The following is a 21987-nucleotide window of genomic DNA, read 5'->3' on the forward strand; positions in this document are numbered from 1 at the left end:
ACGTTATGTGGGTTGCCAGTTTGAGAACAGTAGCTCCACCGAAAACATAATATTTCCCACAATTTAAGCTTCTGCATTTTCCAAATGCACTAGTATTATTATACTATTACTATTATTATGTTATACTAGTATTATAACTTTTAATTTCTTTTAACTTGTCTTGTTCTGTGTTTTTCTGTCTAACTATGTGTTTCTTGTGTTGCTGCCTGTCTTGGCCAGGTCTCCCTTGCAAAAGAGATGTTTAATCTCAATGGGACTACCTGGTTAAATGAAGGTTAAAAAAAGAAAGAATTTGTTTCACGTACACTGGGCATGCGGGTGGGTGGCGGTGTAAACAGGAAGTAGATTGGTTGTTTAGTTTTAAAAATACGACACAGTACTAGAGTAGTCTTTAATAATGAAAGGTTGTGTTTGATACTTAAGATCTCCTCTAAAATCTTCCTCTATAAACTCAAACAGACACATTTAGTGGAAAGTTTTAGAAGTTTTATTTTTCAGACTTAGTTACAGCGCAGGTCTGCTCTCTCTCTCTCTCTCTCTCTCTCTCTCTCTCTCTCTCTCTCTCTCTCTCTCTCTCTCTCTCTCACACATCAGATTCACTTTAAAATCAACATTTACACGTAAAGGTTTACTAGATTATGGGTCCATACATGTGGTCAACACACGTCTCTCACTTGTTTCCTCTCGGTTTCGTTGTTCTCACTCGTAGCTCTGCTGGTGGCTTAACTATCTGTCCTACTGGAGAGCAATTTCTGCTTTTGTTCCTTTACATTTTATCTGCGGACTTCACAATAGTTGTGCAGAACAAAATAAGCATTAATAAGGACAGGAAAGTCCTCCGTTTAGTGTCCATCACCTCCCTAAAGCCGCTGACGTGACTTCAGACGTCCGCTCCGTAGGGCTGATACCCGCTGGACACGCCGCTGGTCACGCCGCTCGCTGATCGCTCCACTAACAGCTGCTTCCTCCGTAATCATAACAGACTGATCCAGCTCCGCTGTCACAAGGAGAACTCCAGGAGAACATTCCCGCCCTCTGCTGTAACACTTTATAATAAATCACCTCTGGCCAGATCGTCTTCCTTCAAATGACTACAACAACGCTACACGGCTGTTGTTGGTGATCACTACTGTTTTGTTTATTTAGTTTACCTAGCTGCTCATTTAATACCATTCTAATTCAGTGTATATACGGCACTGTGCATTTTTTGCATATATTTTTTTATTCTATCTTATCTTATTTTTTATTGTTCTATTTCTTCAATTTCAATATCTGCTGTGTTGTTTTATTGTACTGTATATATTGTGGATTTCCATATGTTGTATTTTATTGCTGCTGCTACAAACAAATTTCCCCCTGGGGATGAATAAAGTTTATATATATCTATCTCTCTATCTATCTAATAATGCAGACTTTACATGTACAACAGCTGCTAGTAAAGACAACAAGGTCAGCAACACCTGTAATCAGTTGTCCATGTTAAATTAACCTGGTGGTCGATCGGTAATCAATGATGTTGTTTATGATGTCTGGTCACGTGATAGGGATGTGACGAATCAGAGAAGGACACGTCATGACTGCTAAGAACCAACCAAGTAGTGAACACGTGTGGGCGTCATCGTTTCTAAACTTATCCGTTTTCGACCGTCCACACGAAAACGCAACCCGGAGTTTTCAAACTTATCCGTCTTCGGGTGCGTTTTCAAACTCCTCCGTTTTTGGTGCTTGAAAACGCCGGCGTAGTGTGGACGCTCAGTGTGAACGTAGCAAAACGTATGAGTTTAAAATGGAAACGGAGTAGTGTGGACATGACCTAAGACTGATAGTGGGTAAGTTGTCCCGCCCCAACAGGTTCAACCAGATCCACAAAGTGGAGTGAAGAATAAAAACACTCTCAGGTCAGACTCTGTTGTCTTAGTGAATGTATTTATTCAAGATAAACTCTGCCATGTATTTATTAATTACTTTAACAAAACTTTTTTTTTTTTTTAATTCTTTTGAAATACAAAAATTCTGCATTTCCCCCTGCGCCCCACCTGTAATACCACCGCGCTCCACTAGTGGGGCGCGCCCCACAGTTTGAGAACCACTGGGTTAGGCTCACTATTATGCTGTCCATGTCGTCATACCTCGCAAAATGTCTTCTTCTACAGCTGAGCTGCCACACTTTTTTTTTTTAAATTTTTGACCAAATATTTTATCATTATGACGATATTGTTGGGTTGACCATCGGAGCGTTTACTAAATCTTTACACAGTGAGATTTTTGATGATTCATCCTCAGTAATGTGGATATTGTGACTTACTGGGTGAAGACAGATGCTAGAACAGTCTGCTGAGTTCAGAAATGACTGTAATGCAGCCTTTAAAACTAACAAACAACACTCATGCTCTACTGTACTATATACACATATCTAAGACGATACAGAGCAGGGCCACTGAGAGGCAGACCGTAGGCCGGGCCTGCACACAGACGCCGGTGTATCCCGACCTGAACCTATGACTGAAACTCATTCAACGCTTTAGAGCCCAATATGATGGATCCATCAGAACGCTGACACATGAACTCATGCCCAGCAGTGATGTCACCAGAGAGGGTAGAGCTGAAACAAGTGCTTTAATAACCACAGAGAGGCTCTGCTCACACATAATGAGGTGAATATAATATCACCGTTTCTTTGGTTGACATCACTTCACACCTGAATGATGAAATAATGTTCAGTAACTGTTTCTGAAAAATGAAGTAAGAATTTTGGGTTTTCATGAGCTGTAAGTCGTAATCATCAAAATTAGAATGAATGAATAAACACTTGAAGTATATCACCCTGCGTGTGATGAATGTATGTGGGACTGAATCAAAACACAAGTGAGACATTATTGTGATGTTCTGGACCTTTGGATTCTCTAACTGGACCTGGCTGGATATTAATTGAACACCAGATACAGATGCTCATATCAGGATGATGTTGGTATATTGATTTCTGGTATTGCAGCTTCATTGACCTAGGTTCCTCATGGCATTGTTCTGTTGTTGAGTTGTGCCCACGCACATGTCAATACTCTCAAATGATCCCAGGAATCTCATTTTCGTGTGTATTTTCCAGTTGTTGTTAAGATAAAAAAGTAAAAATTTAAAATAAAAAATTATAAAATAATAAACATATTTTAAGAGCAGGTCTAGGACATAGATTTACTTTTTACTCAAACGCCAGCCTAAAAAGGTGGTTCTTAAAAGTATTCACAGTATCTGCATCATACATCAGTTTTTGTGAGGACATGTGTGTGCTGAAAAAAACCTTCTGCACGTTCAACAACAATAAACCTGGTTTACTGCAAGACTCAGTCACCTTCGTCAGGCAAAGGAGGAGGCCTACAGAAGTGGGGACAGGATGCTGTACAACCAGGCCAGGAACACACTGACGAGGGAGATCAGGTAGCAAAGAAAAGCTGGAGAAAAAGCTTTCAGCCAACAACCCCTCGTCAGTGTGGAGAGGCCTGGAAGTGCTCACTAACTACAGGAGACTTTGCCTTCTGTGTGCTGTGTGTAGCTCCACCCTCCTCACTCTACCTGTCAGCCACTCCCTCAGCACCAGTCTAACTCCCTTCACCTGCCCCTGATCACAAATCAAGCACTCCCTCATCAGCACAACATATGTGCCAAAGTATGGATACCGTGAGAGAGATAAGACTCTGGCAAACGCGCTGATGTGTTTTTTTTATGTTTGTGGTGTTAATAATGTGAGCTCAACTGCAATAGACAAAACTGGTACCGTCTGCGTTCTTTGAGAAATTAGTGGTGAGATTTAACATGGAGTCTAATGGAGCAGTTGGTTGGAGTTCATGTCGCTCTGTGGCTCCTTGAGCCAAATGTGTAAGTCCGTTGGATTCCATAGACACTTTACTGCGACCAGCACAACATTTCCAAGCTTTTTGGCCAAAATGGTGTTTCAAGACTAAAAATTGTGGGAGCTGGACCAATTTGTTTGTAAAAATCACAGAAGATTTTCCTGCTCCGCGCCACTCTGACGGTTATGCTCTCACTCTAGCTCTTAACGAGCCACGCAATGCACACCCATTATAAAATCTGAAACAGACCCAAAATGTTCCTAAAACTTAATCTGCAACTTCCTGAAAACTGTGCTAGCTATTAAAATGTCCCTTTGGATCAATAAAGTGCAGCGTTTTGTCGGGAACGTTCGGAACGCCGGGAACGTTCGGAACGCCGTGGAACATTGGGAACACCGGGAACGCCGGGAAAGTTCGGAACGCTGGGAACTTACGCATACATGGCCATTAAAGCTGATTCTGATTCTGATGATTGAATGATGATGAGGTAATGTCAGTGTTTCTATCAGTTCACAGCAGCAGAGAGAAAAGTCTCTTGTACCCAGCTGTGTGTCCATGAAGAGTGATCGGTCTAATGGTCGTATGATTGACTTCAAAGATGGACACCGTTCTTATGACCCAGCGTTCTGGGTCATAAGTCATAAGGTCATAAGTTCTGAAAACAGATGAAACAGATGACTAGCTGTTAAACTGATACAACTTTGGTCATCTTTCATTTATAGTCTTTGATCTGTCATGATCTCATTATGATCATGACATGACGCAATATCTTTAACTAATTGTAGGTTTTACATCAGACAGGCAGTAGCATTCTGGATATAATCCTCTCTAGTTGCAGAGGTCTGGAGACTAGAAAGACTCGGAGGAGGAAGTCTCCGCAATGGTGCTGTGGCCAAAACCAAACACAGACCCTTTGTTTCAGTGATGTGGCAGATCAACAGTATTAAGTCTTGGTACATCTGACTAATGTAATAGGAAAAAATGTTTTTATTCTGCTCTCTGCTTAGTTCTCCTTAGACGGACAGCACCTGCTGTAACATAAACCTCCACATTAACATATACATTCACAAAGGTCAAAGAGCACAGGAGGAGACATTTGCAGGCCATGTATGGCCTCGACATAGAACCAGGCCTATTTTTGCTGTTGCAGAGAATATACCAGACATTGCACAGTTTACACAAATGTCTGACTCCCATCATTCTTCCCCTTGCCTGTTTCAGCTGTTTTCTCTTGTCTGTGGGTATAAAGGTAGCATGCATGAAGATGATTTTAGGGTACTCCTCACAAGACTCTGCGATACGTGTCTGTTGAGGACTGCTCTCTCTTTTGCTTGCAAGCAAATAAATTGACTATTACAACTTTGATCCTTCATCAAGACTCATTTGTTTTATTTGACATTGATTTGAAAACACTTTACACTTTTCTCCCGAATAGTTTAAGAAATATTCCATAACACTAACAACACAATGGTAGAATAGAAACTACACCAAATATGAAAAAGTATCACATCAGATGTGATTCTAGTTGTAGTTGTATCTCGGGATGGAAGGTATATGAAGTAAACCGGTATGAATTTGACCTACGATATAATTTTTGACAATACCTTGCTGCCAATAAAATAACTTTTACTGTCCAATAATAGCAGAGATAAGAATCTGTTTTCATTGTGATCAATCATGACAGAACACAACATCTTTAACTAATTGTTATATTTGTGTTAATGGTACAAACACAATGTGAGCTGATTGTTCATGATTCCTCCACAGAGAGGACCAGGAGAGCTCAGAGGTCCGTCTGCCCAGCAGCATCAAACACACCTGGACTCCATATTCATGGTCTGTACATGTTCAACTACTTTTACATCTATTCTGTTCACAATCATCTCCATGCTGCACTTTGTAGACCAGTGGATTGTCAGTCTGTCCAACATGGATCTGATGTTTGGTTCCAAGGTTTTAGTTTGTCATTCATATAATATTCTGTTCCAGCTGCTGGAGGAGAACATCGTCACTTTTGTGAAGAACGAGCTGAAGAAGATCCAGAAGGTTGTGAGTTCAGATTACCCAGAATACTTAGAGAGTCAGAGGGAGGATGAGGAGGTGTTGGACGGTGTGGATGAAGACCAGAGGAGGAGCTGCAGGGAAGCGTTTGTGAAGATCACAATAAACTTCCTGAGGAGAATGAAGCAGGAGGAGCTGGCTGACTGTCTGCAGAGCAATAAGAGGATTTCTCTAAAGATTCAACATGCTGGATGAATGGACGTTTACTAATGTCTCAAGAGATGGACCAACATATATTCAGATATGTTGACATATTTGCCAAATCATTTATTCATTGATGTTCTTTGTTTTTATTAAGGAAGTCATTCGGGAGTTTGTCAACGTGAACTCAAATCTAACTTGAAGAAGAAGTTCCAGTGTGTTTGAGGGGATCGCTAAAGCAGGAAACCCAACCCTTCTGAATCAGATGTACACAGAGCTCTACATCACAGAGGGAGGGACTGCAGGGGTCAATGATGAACATGAGGTCAGACAGATTGAAACAGCATCCAGGAAACCACACAGACCAGAAACAACCATCAGACAAGAAGACCTCTTTAAAGCCTCACCTGGAAGAGAGGAACCAATCAGAACAGTGATGACAAAGGGAGTGGCTGGCATTGGGAAAACAGTCCTAACACAGAAGTTCACTCTGGACTGGGCTGAAGACAAAGACCACCAGGACATACAGTTCACATTTCCATTCACTTTCAGAGAGCTGAATGTGCTGAAAGAGAAACAGTTCAGCTTGGTGGAACTTGTTAATCACTTCTTCAGTGAAACCAAAGCAGCAGGAATCTGCAGGTTTGAAGAGTTCCTGGTTCTGTTGACGGTCCTTTGACGGTCTGGATGAGTGTCGACTTCCTCTGGACTTCCACAACAATGATGTCCTGACTGATGTTACAGAGTCCACCTCAGTGGATGTGCTGCTGACAAACCTCTTCAGGGGGAAACTGCTTCCCTCTGCTCACCTCTGGATAACCACCCGACCTGCAGCAGCCAATCAGATCCAATCAGACTGTGGCATCGATATCAGAACAGCCTCAGTGTACTCAGGAGTGTGCACAGAGGTCTTTAGAGAGGAGAGAGGACTGTACCAGGACAAGGTCTTCTGCTTCGTCCATCTGAGTGTTCAGGAGTTTCTGGCTGCTCTTCATGTCCATCTGACCTTCATCAACTCTGGAGTCAATCTGCTGTCAGAAGAACAAACAACGTCCTGGTGGTCTAATGTCTCTAGAGGCAAACCTGAACTAACACATCTCTACCAGAGTGCTGTGGACAAGGCCTTACAGAGTCCAAATGGACACCTGGACTTGTTCTTCCGCTTCCTCCTGGGTCTTTCACTGGAGACCAATCAGACTCTCCTACGAGGTCTGCTGACACAGACAGGAAGTAGCTCATGGACCAATCAGAGAACAGTCCAGTACGTCAAGAAGAAGTTGGAGGATAATCTCTCTGCAGAGAAAAGCATCAATCTGTTCCACTGTCTGAATGAAGTGAATGATGGTTCTCTAGTGGAGGAGATCCAACAGTCCTTGAGTTCAGGACTTCTCTCCAGACGTAAACTGTCTCCTGCTCAGTGGTCAGCTCTGGTCTTCATCTTACTGTCATCAGAAAAAGATCTGGATGTGTTTGAACTGAAGAAATACTCTGCTTCAGAGGAGGCTCTTCTGAGGATGCTGCCAGTGGTCAAAGCCTCCAACAAAGCTCTGTAAGTACAGAGAGTTAGATTCATATATCATAACTTATATACCCTGCTGTCTTTTCTACTTATTGTTTATTTTTTCTTCATCATTGTATCTTCAGACTGAGTGGCTGTAACCTCTCAGAGAGAAGCTGTGAAGCTCTGTCCTCAGTTCTCAGCTCCCAGGCCTCTAGTCTGAGAGAGCTGGACCTGAGTAACAACGACCTGCAGGATTCAGGAGTGAAGATGCTGTCTGGAGGACTAAAGAGTCCACATTGTACACTGGAGACTCTCAGGTGACCCTGTGAATTACTTTTCTTGGACTAAGTACTAAGTTTAAAGTTTACACACAAACAGATTGGTGATGACAGTAATAAACATAAACCTTCCAGCGCTCACAGTTCCCTCAGATCATGTGACATGTGTGTTGTTTTGTGTGTTTGCAGCCTGTCAGGCTGTCTCATCACAGAGGAAGGCTGTGCTTCTCTGGCCACAGCTCTGAGCTCCAACCCCTCCCATCTGAGAGAGCTGGACCTGAGCTACAATCATCCAAGAGTGAAGCTGCAGTCTGCTGGACTGGAGGATCCTCACTGGAGACTGGAAACTCTCAGGTATGAAGAGGCCTGCTGCAACCACAGACAATCAGTCTGATAGAGGAGCTGGAGACTTGTTCTCTGTCACACTGTCAGCCTGGTTAATATGATCCTGACACACCAAGCTGACCTCAACCTACCAGAGACTCATCAAACTGTTTGTGTCCCACATCAGACCATCAACACAGACAGAAGTAGTCAGGGAACAGCAGCCAGGATGAGCCCAACAGGGAGGGAAGGTGATGAAACTGTTGTTTTTCTGGAGCGTTGTCTTGTTTCAACAGTAGTAAAGAGGACAGTGGTGCATCCTGACACGCTGATGGGCATCACGGTGGATTGACATGAGTCAACGTCGTCACGCTGCAGGTTTGTGGCCTCATATCAAACAATAGTTGATGTTCTGATGCTCGTGTGTGTTGCCCTTTAGTCCAGACATTATTGTGAGAAGACAAACAGACAAAGAAACAATCTGTTTAAATGAATCATCACAATAGGAATGTTTTCCTGTTTTGAAGGAGTTCAGCTTTACCTGGTTGTGGTTTGTTTTGCACTGAGAGACAGTTCCCCGGCTGATAAGAGTCGACTTGTTGAAACTACAGGTGACAGTCGGCCACAGATGCTCAGTGAAGAACCAACAGCTGGTTGTGGACGTGGTGTGTCACAGCCCAAAGAGGTTTATTGAGGACTGGACCAGAGTTCTAGGGGGACACAGGCAGTGCTCTGTGGCTGCAGACGGACTTGAACTGCAATATTTTCACCCCCAGATTACAGATAATAGAAACCAGTGTTGACTGTTGCTAGGAGACGGGATGTGAACAGCTTTGTACATCCAACCATCCCCCGACCTCCTCCATCAGAGGGTTTGTGGCGCTGTAGTGATTTCAGGCTACTTCCTCCTTTACTTCTGAGAGACAACAGTCATTATTACACAAACACAAGAGGTCGCTTGTCAGGACCAAAACATCAACAATCAACACTTCAATATTGACAACGGATCAGCTGACTCTGTGTGATGGTGAAGAGCCGTGTGGTGGTGATGAACCCATAGAGAATTGTCTCCATCTCTGCAGTTCTGAGCTTTTTAGCCTCTTTTAGCTCCTAGTTTTGGTTCTGCAGCACATTTCCTGTTTGGTTCAGTGTCAGTGTTTCCAGCAGCAGCTGTTTTCATCCAACAAGCTGTGATGAAGCCGCTGTTCACTACCTGCTCAGCAGTAAACAGCAGACAGACTCAGTTGGAGACGAGCTGGTGAACATAGTGGAACATTTAGCAGCTAAAGAGACAGATGTTTCCCTCAGGATGTGGTGGAGACCAAACACAGAGCTAAGAGAGAGAGTAGTGGACTTCCATTCATCAGGAGACACAAACACAAAGACTCTGATGAGTCATCATGTTGATGTGTAACTGCTGGATGTGGAAGCAGCTGTTGATATCATGTTAGACACAACTACTCTATAAGCTGATAAGATGTCACATGTTGTGTTCACAGCTTGTTCTCACTGAACCACAAGTGGACAAAGAAATGAATAGATGCAGGTTTAAACATGTGATTCACTGACTGACTGTAGAGGAAAATGAGTGTGAAATGGATGATGATGGTCAATATAATACTGATAATAATACATCATGAATAAGTGAAGATAATGAGCTGTCGTCATGGGCCAATCAGAAGAAGCTCCAGTGAAGTAAAAGAGTATGAGCTGATGAATAATAAGTGCTCCATGTGAACATGAATAACAAAGCGCTGTGTATGAGAGTGATGTAATGTCCATGTCTCCATGCTGCTCTGACCCCCCTCCTCCTTTCAGGGTGGAGCCTGCTGGAGTCCGATGGTCCAGACCAGGTCTGAGGAAGTGTAAGTGTGCTTTGAGTTTGATTCATGGAAACAAAGCATCTTCAAACTGTGACATCACTCATTCACATCTCTGATGTCATCATCAAACACATGATAGATTAATAACTGCAGCTGTGTTGTGTCTTGTTCTCTCCATCAGATTCCTGTGAACTCACACTCGACACAAACACAGTGCACAGATACATCAAACTGTCTGACAACAACAGGAAGGTGACACATGTGGAGGAGGATCAGTCATATCCTGATCATCCAGACAGGTTTGACCACTGGCCTCAGCTGCTGTGTAGAACTGGTCTGACTGGTCGCTGTTACTGGGAGGTCGAGTGGAGAGGAAGAGTTGATATATCAGTGAGTTACAGAGGAATCAGAAGGACAGGATAATATGAAGACTGTTGGTTTGGAGAGAATGATCAGTCCTGGAGTCTGGAGTGCTCTGGTGGTGGTTACTATGTCTGTCACAATAAGACAAGAACATCTTCCTCCTCCTACTCATCCTCCTCCCTCTCCTCCCTCCCCTCTGGTAGAGCAGCAGTGTATGTGGACTGTTCTGCTGGCTCTCTGTCCTTCTACAGAGTCTCCTCTGACACACTGATCCACCTCCACACCTTCAACACCACATTCACCGAACCCCTTTTCAGGCTTTGGGTTTGGGTTCGGGTTCTGGTCCAGGTTCAGGTTCTGGTCCAGGGCTGGTTCCTCAGTGTCTCTGTGTTCTCTGGAGGACGGAGAGTCTCCTCCTGCTAGAGAAACCTCCTCTCTGCTGACCAGATAGTTGAGTCCGTACAGGATCACTCAGTGGTTGTAGATGCAGTTGGAGCAGGTGAGGGGTACCTGAGCAGGTCTGGACTCTGGGGGGTTGAGAGCTCTCTGGGACTGGTGGTGTTGAAATAAAAATAAATCAAAGTTTTGGATGATTCTAGATAACAAAGCACATGAACACCATGTCAAAGATTTGTTAAATCCAGCTTCATTCTTCACGTTGTATTGTTCACTTTTACTACCAAATGAGATGATCTTGGTTTAACATACTTGCTCTGATCTTTGTCAGTCAGCTTAGGAAACAGGATGTAAGGTCACATGCTGTAACCATGCTAAGTGTTTAGGAGACATCCTGACTGATGTCCCACCAGGAAGACCAGACAGGAACCTTAGAAATAAGAGTTAACTTAAAGAAGTCTGTCATGAACTGTAAGACCACGTAAACAGCTTCATCCAATGATGTACTCATGTTTGGTTGTGACCATATATGGACCAGGAGGGTGAAGATGCTCCAAGTAAAAAGGTAGAAACAGGAAGAGACAACAAAGAGTCTTTTTGATGAGGCTTATTGGTGATCTAAACTTTTGAGGTTTTTAACTTTTTATCTTTTCTTTTAGTACTTTTTGCACGATCTGTTTTTGTAACCTTTAATGTTTTTAATGTATAAACCAAATAAAACTGGTTTGTATTTTGTACATTCCAACCAAAGTGCAGTGCTGCTGGTCTCTGAGGGTGTCTCCATGAGGTCAGAGAGCTCTTCTCCTGGGAGAGGCTGACAGCACTGAATGATTGAGATGAATATGAATAACAGAGCTGCTACAAGCTGAACTTCAGTGCTGTTGTTTAATCTGATGTGATTCACTAACTTGGTTGGCTCAGTTTTGATGCTCTGCTGGTTTATCATGCTTGGTGTTCACGTTATTACAGGACTTAGACATTAGCTGTTGTGTTTTTGGTGAAGCAGTGGGGGTCAGATTGGCATCCAAAATGAGGGTGATAGGGTCAATTCAATTTATTTTGTGGGGCCTAAAATCACAAATCACAGATTCTCCTCAGAAGGCTTTACAATCTGTAAACATAAGACATCCTCTGACCTTTGACCCTCATATCGGAACAGGCAAAACTCTTCATCCTGATAGAGGGATCCTCTATCAGGATGAAGTGTGACAGATGTCATGTGTACAGAATGAACATAACAGAGTAACAACACATTCAATGCATATGACAGATATGATGAGAGTAGTAAGCAGAATAATGATAGAAACATTATGACTACTAGTAATAACAGCAGAAGTGGATATAAAAGAATAATAAAAGCAGTAATGTATCGGCAATAGCAAGCAATGTGACGACTAATAATAAAGATAGCATCTGTGGGTGTCAGGCAGGATCACGGCAGCAGGCAAGACCAGGGTACAGATAAAACCACGAGCCATGTAAACCTGTGAGGAGAGAAAGAACAAAGACTCTGAGGAAGACGCAAAGTTAGTAATGAGCATTAATGAGATATGAATTCATACAGAAGGAGAGAGAGAAGAGGAGAGAGAAGCTCAGTGTATCCTAGGAAGTCCCTCAGCAGTCTAGTCCGATAGCAGCTTATTTAGGGGCTGGTCCGAACTATAAACCTGAACCGGCCCTAACTATAAACCTGAGCCGGCCCTAACTATAAACCTGAGCCGGCCCTAACTATAAACCTGAGCCGGCCCGAAATATAAACCTGAACCGGCCCTAACTATAAACCTGAGCCGGCCCTAACTATAAACCTGAGCCGGCCCTAACTATAAGCCTGAACCGGCCCTAACTATAAACCTGAACCGGCCCTAACTATAAACCTGAACCGGCCCTAACTATAAACCTGAGCCGGCCCTAACTATAAACCTGAGCCGGCCCTAACTATAAACCTGAACCGGCCCTAACTATAAACCTGAGCCGGCCCTAACTATAAACCTGAACCGGCCCGAACTATAAACCTGAGCCGGCCCGAAATATAAACCTGAACCGGCCCTAACTATAAACCTGAGCCGGCCCTAACTATAAACCTGAGCCGGCCCTAACTATAAGCCTGAGCCGGCCCTAACTATAAGCCTGAACCGGCCCTAACTATAAACCTGAGCCGGCCCTAACTATAAACCTGAACCGGCCCTAACTATAAGCCTGAACCGGCCCTAACTATAAACCTGAGCCGGCCCTAACTATAAGCCTGAACCGGCCCTAACTATAAACCTGAGCCGGCCCTAACTATAAGCCTGAACCGGCCCTAACTATAAACCTGAGCCGGCCCTAACTATAAACATGAGCCGGCCCGAACTATAAACCTGAACCGGCCCTAACTATAAACCTGAGCCGGCCCTAACTATAAACCTGAGTCGGCCCTAACTATAAACCTGAGCCGGCCCGAACTATAAACCTGAACCGGCCCGAACTATAAACCTGAGCCGGCCCGAACTATAAACCTGAGCCGGCCCTAACTATAAACCTGAGCCGGCCCTAACTATAAACCTGAGTCGGCCCACCAAAGACTTTGGGACTTAAAGCTAGATTTTTGGCAAGCTTTTACAATTCTGCTTTTAAATACATTAGTGAAATATTCATATTTTCATTTAAAGTCACACATTACTTAGGCCTATATACAGTGCATCAGCAGGGTTGTGCAGAATTGCACAAACCAATTTTACAGTTTTGTACAGCCAACATTAAAGGTTTTAGGATAAATAAACAGAAAAAACCTTAGGGCTGCATGTATACAAGAGAAACGAATACGCATCCCGAATCTGGAAATACATTAAAGAAACCGATGGAACATTGGGTCATACAGGCACATGTTAAACAAAATGAACCTACCAATTCACCTGAGAGGGATTCTCAACATGCATCTCAAGACTCATGGGGCCTTAAGTCACTCAATTATCTGGGCTGTAATTTTGTCTTAAGCCTCCGTTAGCTTTGATGACCCGAATACAAATGCTTCATCACTGCCTGCCATTATGAATCTGAATATTTCCACACACGCTTTGGAGCCTTTACGGTTTTCTCCCACATCAAAACCTATCCAGTGTGTGCCACTGCATCCATCACTATAATCCTGAATGAGGGCATGAGTATTTGTGCACTTGTTTTTTCATGTGTTCAGATAAGCAATGGAATTAAATGGCCATCGGGTCATGACAAGTCTCCAATAAGAATCAATTTTATTGATAAACATATTTGACTGACATGCTATACGATTAGTGTCCCTACAGCACTATGAGAGTTCATGGAGGACGGTCTGGTTGTAGTGGAGCACCCCCTGCTGTACATCATCAGAAGCAACACAATTGTAAAATGTAGTAATAAGCAATAATGCAGATGTAGGCTACACACATCCAACTTTGACACCATTGAGATTTGAACGACCCAGTAAGTGTACCATAGACTAAGAGAATATGATAATGTAAAGTCTGTAACGATGGCAGCTAGTTGACTTGTCCAGTGAGTCCTCAGAAGCTTTGCGCTAGAGTTTGTTACCATGATTACATACAAATATGAGTTTAAAAAAAGGTTCACTACATTGTAGAAAGAAAATATCAGCTGGAATCTGCTGCAAAAGTACAGAGGAAGTTTGCCTAGATTCTACATAGCAGTCAGCTGCTCAACGATACATTTAGGATGCAATTTCCTGCAAGTGATGACCTTTGTAAGTTAACCAAAGTAACAGTGTTGCAGCATTCCAATACAAAACCTGAGGGAAAGAAGTGTGTAGATATATAAATAAAGTAGAAATGCCGCTGTGAAGCAACCTTTTATTGGTATCGGTTTTAACAGAACCAGTAGCAAGTCATCTGGAACACAAGACCTGCAAAAGCAAAGACATTAGTGAATCAAATGCTTACTATTGATCAGAGGCATTTGTTCAGCTATAGTAAAATGCTTCTTACCAGAGGACTTTAGAAGGCCCTTTTGGTTGGAGCTTTAGCATGACCACTTTGCGTAGAAGTTCTGCTGGGTTTTCCTGGGTTATACCGGGTTTGAGCAAACACTGCTCTTCCTCGCTGGTATCTTGAACGGGAGCTAAAAGAGTAGACTGGCTCCAGAGCAGACACATCACTGAAGACTGGCTCAGGGATTTCGTCAACAGCATCGTCATACCCATACCCTGCATAAGCAACTTCATATGCACCGACCTCAGGACTGTTGTGGTGTCCATCTTTAAAACTAGTGGAGCCACCGGCAAACGCATTACTGCTGAAACTGCCAGGTCCAGCACTGAAACTGCCAATTTGAGGAGTAGGATGTCCAGTAGCTTCGTGAGAGCTTGGGTTGGGTAGACTTGGTAGAGGAAGGCTGCTGCCAGGGTCAGAACTCACACCCGGTCCACTGAACCAACTGCCCAAAGAAAGCGGCTGCCGCATGAAGCTCATCTCAGCACTGTTTGCACCATATTCTGGGGTGAGACAAAAGGTTTACAGAGTAATCTGCTTTCATTTAAAGCTGTTCAGTAAAATCAAAGCTTTCCAAGTCATTCCATCATCTAGTGTTGCCTTACCTTTCCCCATAGGGAAACATGAAACGCTCCCAAATAGCAGAAACAAAATCCACAACAGCCTACAAAGAAGAGACATGACTTTAGATTCATAAGTTTTACAGTACCAATTTTAGATTTTACAGTAATAAACTGACCTCATTCTAGCACAACTAAGTTGATAAATTGAAGACAGGGTTAAGGATCTGTAAGCACCCCAAGACTACCTTCAAAGGATGAGAATAGTTTAATTGTTAAGCTAACAATGAGGTTACACCAACAACGAGAGAAACAACATCCTAGCCAATAATAAAACCCATCTCATACTTGTTACCACCCGTGCACATTTCTACAGAAACCTCTCTATAGTGTTAACCTACAAGCTCTCCTTTTAAATGATCGTGAATGCTGTGGGCGTTGATTACTCAGTGGTAACAGCTGGTGGTAAAGAACACCTGTTGTGTGGCTAATTGAGCTCCTTGTAGAGCAAACACTGGACTAAAGTGGCATCTTTCTTTTCTAGTGGGTGAAAAAGAAGGCTCTGCTCTTCTTCCTGGCCCTTCGTCCTCTGTATAACTCTGTGTTTTGTGCTTGTTTTAAATGATAACGCTGCCATTACTCTATATTAGTCTTATTGTCAACAAATCCTATGAGAAGACCCATACCAACAATGAATGAAGTTACACTGGGGGACATGTTCCTTCATGACCATGAACACACACTGTAGTTCACTAACTAGGACCACGCGAGTAGCAATAAGGGTTATGATGGTTTACTGCACGTTGAAGTCAGGGAGCAAAAGGTGGTTGAGAGTTGTGGGATTCAATTCAATTTATTTCTATAGCCCAAAATCATGAATCACAAATTCTCCTCAGAGGGCTTTACAATCTGTACAGATACAACATTCTCTGTCCCAGGACCCTCACATCAGAACAGGAACAACTCCCCAAAAAACACTTTAACAGGGAAAAAAGGAGGATCCCTCTATCAGGATGGACAGAAGTAGAATATCATGTGTACAGAATGAACAGCATAGCAGAGTTACAAAACATTTAATGCATATATATATAAATTATTCATATAGTTAAAGTGGTTAGCAGAGTAATGATGGAAACATTATGATATGTCGTTTTTATGACATGGTTAATATTGTTCCCTCTGATGTGAATCATATTTGAACGTCCCGTGCCCTCGTGTGTTTTAGCGCCGCAGTTTTGCTGGAATGTGCAGAGGCCTGTTGAATCATGTTATTTGGGTTTTATGTTATTCTACCTGCTTTGTTGTCATATATATATATATATATGTGACTGGTTCTTGTGAGTTTGTTCTTGTCATTATGTTAATTACATTTTGACTATATGCATTGTCTGTTAATGACAAAGCATCCCATCATGCTGGCATCACAATGAGGTTACTAGGAGGTGGTTCAACTGTAGTAGGACAGCACTGAAGGCCCAGGCTGGTGGGAAGTGGGGGAGTGGAGAGTCTTGAGTGGGGGCTATCTCTTCAGAAGCTCTGATGCTGCCGAGTCCTAAAAAGATAGCTATATGAAGTTGGGTGCGAGTGGACGTTTTCTGACATTGTTCGGGTTGGAATGGATGTATGTGAGGTATGTGGGGGAAGACCAGCGGCCGAGAAACCTTAATGATATGGTCTGGGTCGGTTGAAGATGGTTGCTGAAAGCTGTGGGACTGCAGTTGACAGGGGTCGGAGGCCCATGGGCTGAATATCTTGTACCGGGGAAGTGAGTCGGCAATCAGGTTTTGTGACCTGGGATGTGGGAGGCTCGGATGCCGAACTGGTGCTGAGCCGAAACTAAAGTGAGCCTCCGCGTGAACTGCATTATATCGAGATGAAGAGACCGTCATTTGTTTAGGATGTCTATGACGGTGCTGTTGCCTGAATGGATTGCGATGGTCTTTGGACCATGTGTGCTCCTAAAGAATGGCTGCTTTGACAACTGGATACATTTCGGAGATGGTGGAAGAAGGGGCAAGTGATGAGAATTCAAGCCTTTTGGCTGATTACCACTTGCTGCTGAAGAACTCGCCAAAGCTGATGAAGGGGGCTGCGTCTGTGAATAGCTACGTTTAGCTCCATTTGCATGCTTCACTGCACTTACATTTAAAGTGTAATTAAAACATTTCAACTGATGGTAAACATTTCACATTTAAAATGACAAAAGACACCGAGTCTGAAATAAAGTCTATCTATCTATCGATCTATCTATACCTGGAAAATGGGCTTCTATACAGACGGACTGGTGGGAGACAGCACCTTGTCCTGCCTGCGAAATACAAACCTCATGTCGACTGAGCGAGGCTCAATGAACAGGAGTGAAGTTGCCCTGTCTCACTTAGTTGTCCTGTTTGCAGGTGGGTGAAGAAGTACCGTAAGTCTTTTTTTTAGTAGCTGAGTAACCAGGAAATAGATTTCTGTAAGGATACATTAGTGTGTGTGTGTGTGTGTGTGTGTGTGTGTGTGTTTGTGTCTGTGTGCAATTGAGTAGCTTGATTTTCCGGTGTGCCGCGTTGTTAAAGATGGCTTTGACTGACTGAAAGAGTGAATATTTTTTTATTCGTTTTTTAGCTGACTGAATGCCTAATTGGCTGGTGTGCTGGCTGGTTAGTTGACGAACATAATGACTGACTGGTTTGACTGCCGAACTGTCTGGTTCGGCAAGTGACCTTTTGACTGTTTAGCCTGGTCGTCTTGCTGACTAGCTGGTTGATTCGCTGAATGACAGAATCATTACTTAGGTTTTACATAATATGGCGATGTTAAGTACTGGTTCACTTTTATTGGCTGAATTACTGGTTTGCTAGCTGTTTTATGTCTGTCTTAGTAACTGATTGGTTTGTTGTTTCACTGGGTAAAATGACTGTTAATTGACTGACTGACTGAATGACCAAACGACTGACTGGCTGGTGGACTGAAAGAGTGATTGACTGACTGTCGGCTTCCTGAATGACTGTGGCTACATGGTTAAATGACTCCACTGTCTCTCCATGGGATCACTGTTACTGTATAATCTTATTGGACTGGGTTACACACACACACACGCGCACACACACACACACACACACACACACACACACACACACACACACACACACACACACACACACACTGTTTATTAAGCTTAACTCACTGAAACACAACAGGCAGATGAGCTGATGATGTTATGCCTTGCTCTCATTGGTTGGCCCTGACTGCCTCCTCCCCTTCTCTCCCCTTCTCTCTCTGCGCACTCCATCTCCGTCTCTCTCTTCACCCTGCCTTCCTCTCTCTGTCGATCCTTGCTCATCCCATCACTATTCAACACCAACCACATCCCTTCTCTCTCTCTCTTCCTTCCTCCTCCTGTTTCTCTACCTCTCCTCTCCGTTCTGCTCTGTTCCTGCCGGAAGATGATGATGGTGGTGATGATGATGATGTGACACTGTGGACAACCAATGATCAGGCAAGGAGGGAGTGGAGGGGGTGTGTTCAGAGGCTGAGCTCAGATCTGATCGATGCTGACGAGAACGCAGAGGAAGAAGGGGAAGAGAGTTAGGTAGAGGTGGGTGGGGGAGGCCTTGTCCAAGGTGAGGAGCGCCAACACTGGTTTAATAAAAGAGGAGAAGAGGAGGAGGAGGAAGAGGAGAAAGGAGGTAAGCTGTCGCCTGTCAGAGGGGGATCAATCTGCACTGTCATGGACAAATATCGACCCAAGAGACCAACCACCCTGGCTCTGTTCCCACAGCTACCACAAGCTGGCACCCAGGTAGGGAGGCTGGGAGGATCCCCTGTTTTTTACATGAGCTGGACAGATTGGTTACAGTGTGAATGAGTGTGTGTATGATTATGGGTTATCTTGTGTATAGAATGAGGCAATAAATGGGTTACTGTGTCTGTGTGTGTGCATTTCCTGGGAGGATCCTGTCTTCAGAATGAGACAGTTTGTGTATGCTTGTGTGTGTGTGTGTGTGTGTGTGTGTGTGTGTGTGTGTGTGTGTGTTTGTGTGTATGCTGGCAGTGGGTCGGTTCTTAAAATGGTTCAGCTGTAGCCGTATGCTTCATTAATTTGGTTCCTGTTTTGTGTTTTGGTGGCAATATTCTCAGCAAATACCCATAAAATACATTGAATATTAATATTCATTGGTCAATCTATACCATGTACCGTAGTTTTACAGCAGACCCACATAGATGAGCAGCTAGGGGTCCAGTGACTTGCTCAAGGACACTTTGACAGAACATAGTCCCTGTTGTGGGGACTAACCCTTATTGCGCCGTTAAAACAAGATAATCCAATCTGTTCTGCCATCTTGTGAAATACTGTATATAACAAGTATATCTAAGATGGGTCAGCTGTAACAGTACCTTCTAGTAAGAGAACAGAAGAAGAGGATAATACAAAGCCAAGTCAAAAACAGAATATTGCTATAAAAACAAGTGTGGACTATGATAGTGAAGTAGATAAAGCCCTGGCTCCTCAGGCAGTGTGCAGTAAGGAGTGGTCTCTGGAGGGAGCCAGCAGTAGTGACTAGCACTCACTCAGCAGTAGTGACTAGCACTCACTCAGCAGTAGTGACTAGCACTCACTCAGCAGTAGTGACTAGCAGTCACTCAGCAGTAGTGACTAGCAGTCACTCAGCAGTAGTGACTAGCACTCACTCAGCAGTAGTGACTAGCAGTCACTCAGCAGTAGTGACTAGCAGTCACTCAGCAGTAGTGACTAGCACTCACTCAGCAGTAGTGACTAGCACTCACTCAGCAGTAGTGACTAGCACTCACTCAGCAGTAGTGACTAGCACTCACTCAGCAGTAGTGACTAGCAGTCACTCAGCAGTAGTGACTAGCACTCACTCAGCAGTAGTGACTAGCACTCACTCAGCAGTAGTGACTAGCACTCACTCAGCAGTAGTGTGCTTGTGTATCCCTTTCATTTAGGTGCATCCTGTTTACTGTGTCAGTACATATCAGAGCAGAGTCATTTCAACCTAACCTAAACATAGCATAGCATAGCATGTCATCATAGCACCATGCTACTGACGACCAGCACACTCCTATGGTAGCTTGTTTACGCTCTAAGGCTACGTTAGTTTATATTAATTATTATGAAAAAAATGATTGTTTTGAAAGGTTTGCTCAACAGCTTACACATTTCCGTTAGCAGACAGGCTACAATTTTGTTATCTTGTTTTGTTGTTTCTTGGGGGTTTGAGATTGATTTCACACACATTGGCTAACTAACACCTTTATCTAGAGCCACAATTCTGAGGTAACGTCTGGACTAGCTGCTGTCTATGATCCACAACTGCACTCGCTTTTTCAATTTGAACCTAAGCGATTTAAAAAAAGTTAGGGTTTTGGGTTATTCGATTCATTTAGTAAATGGACTTGTACTCGTATAGCGCTTTAGTCTTCTGACCATGCAAAGCACTTTTACCCTACATGTCATCATTCACCCATTCACACTTATTCATACACTGATGGCAGGGGTTACCATGCAAGGTGCCTAATACCCATTGACTCTAACTAATCATTCATACCCATTCATACACCACAGGCACAGCCAGCTAATTTGGGGTTAAGTGTCTTGCCCAAGGACACATCGATATGGACAAGCAGAGCCGGGGATCGAACCGCCAGTCGACCCTACTCTACCACTGACGCAACAGTTACCCCATTTGCATTTTAATTTTAAACTTTTTAACTGTGAAACATCTGCACAGTTTGGCTCTATCGTTCCCGATAATTTTACAGCTGTGTCTGAACTAGCTGTGGGTACTTGGCTGGCCTCTTCTGCATTGGTGACATTAAAACACAAAGGTCTTGTTCTTGTGGAACATTTTGTCCATTAAAGGCTGCCAAATAGTCGAAAAATCCGATAAACAATTAAATAAGCAATCATACTAAACAACATGTGGTCCAGCACCAGATCTCTGGGGAATCCATGTGTGCAAAACACATGACACAACATCTCCTTGGGAGAAGGCAGTTGAGCAATGGGATAAAATGAACCCTCTTTTAGAATCTGTCCACCACCATGACGATGGGGGTGTTACCTTCAGAGGCTGGAAACCCAGTGACGAAGGCTAAGGAGGTGTCAGACCAGCGGCGGTGAGGCACAGGAAGGGGATGTAAAAGACCAGGAGGTTGGCATCAGGAGACCTTGTTTCGAACACACACGGGGCAAGCAGCCACATATTCCACAACCACCTTTTCCATAGATGGCCATCAGAAGCATTATTTGATGACGAACCCAGTCCTCCCTACCCCTGGATAACAGGAGAGGCAAGAGGTGTGAGCCCAATATGACTTGCAAGGGGAGAGAGACGGGGACTGTTACGTTCCCCCTTTTGGTGTCTAAGGGATGCGGGGAGTAACGGTGTTAATTTCCCGGGGAAAGAGAGAATGAGCAACTGATGAGGGTTAACGAAAGAGATTTATTCAGACAGATTAAATGCTCGCAAGGACCCAACTGAAAACTACTTTCTTATAGAAAGAAAGCGACACTATTTGACACTATACCGACAACAGCCCACACGGCTGGAACAAAGGTGATCCAATGGTGATCCACAGCTTCACACCGACACACACGCAGCTCCACTACTACGTGTTGCCCAAGGGGTTGTCCATGAGGCGCTCCTCTCCTAATCGCGATTGACCGCAGCCGCATCCAATCAGCCGCTGCAGCTGGCATCCGGGACAGAGGGTGGCACCCGAGAGG

At 43.7% G+C, this 21987-nt stretch overlaps 1 protein-coding gene and 1 pseudogene across 2 annotated transcripts in view; both read left to right on the forward strand.

Moving 5' to 3' along the window:
• Positions 1-5597: 5597 nt before the first annotated feature.
• On the forward strand, positions 5598-10787 carry LOC306775582 (NACHT, LRR and PYD domains-containing protein 3; the record flags this gene model as incomplete). The annotated part of the gene is made up of 7 exons (XM_079266039.1): positions 5598-5681; positions 5835-6051; positions 6882-7596; positions 7692-7865; positions 7905-8180; positions 9969-10015; positions 10654-10787. The coding sequence occupies 7 exons, from the start codon at positions 5598-5600 to the stop codon at positions 10785-10787; spliced, it is 1647 nt and encodes a 548-aa protein (XP_079122165.1).
• An 8179-nt stretch (positions 10788-18966) lies between these two features.
• LOC306785519 (C-Jun-amino-terminal kinase-interacting protein 1-like) overlaps positions 18967-21987 on the forward strand; it is a 32842-nt pseudogene continuing 29821 nt past the window's right edge. Inside the window, exon 1 of the transcript in view lies at positions 18967-19038. The product of the transcript in view is annotated as a C-Jun-amino-terminal kinase-interacting protein 1-like (transcript). The remainder of the gene's footprint in view (positions 19039-21987) is intronic.

Source organism: Melanostigma gelatinosum (genome assembly GCF_949748355.1).
Source record: "Melanostigma gelatinosum genome assembly, chromosome: 1".
In the NCBI taxonomy this organism is placed as follows: domain Eukaryota; kingdom Metazoa; phylum Chordata; class Actinopteri; order Perciformes; family Zoarcidae; genus Melanostigma; species Melanostigma gelatinosum.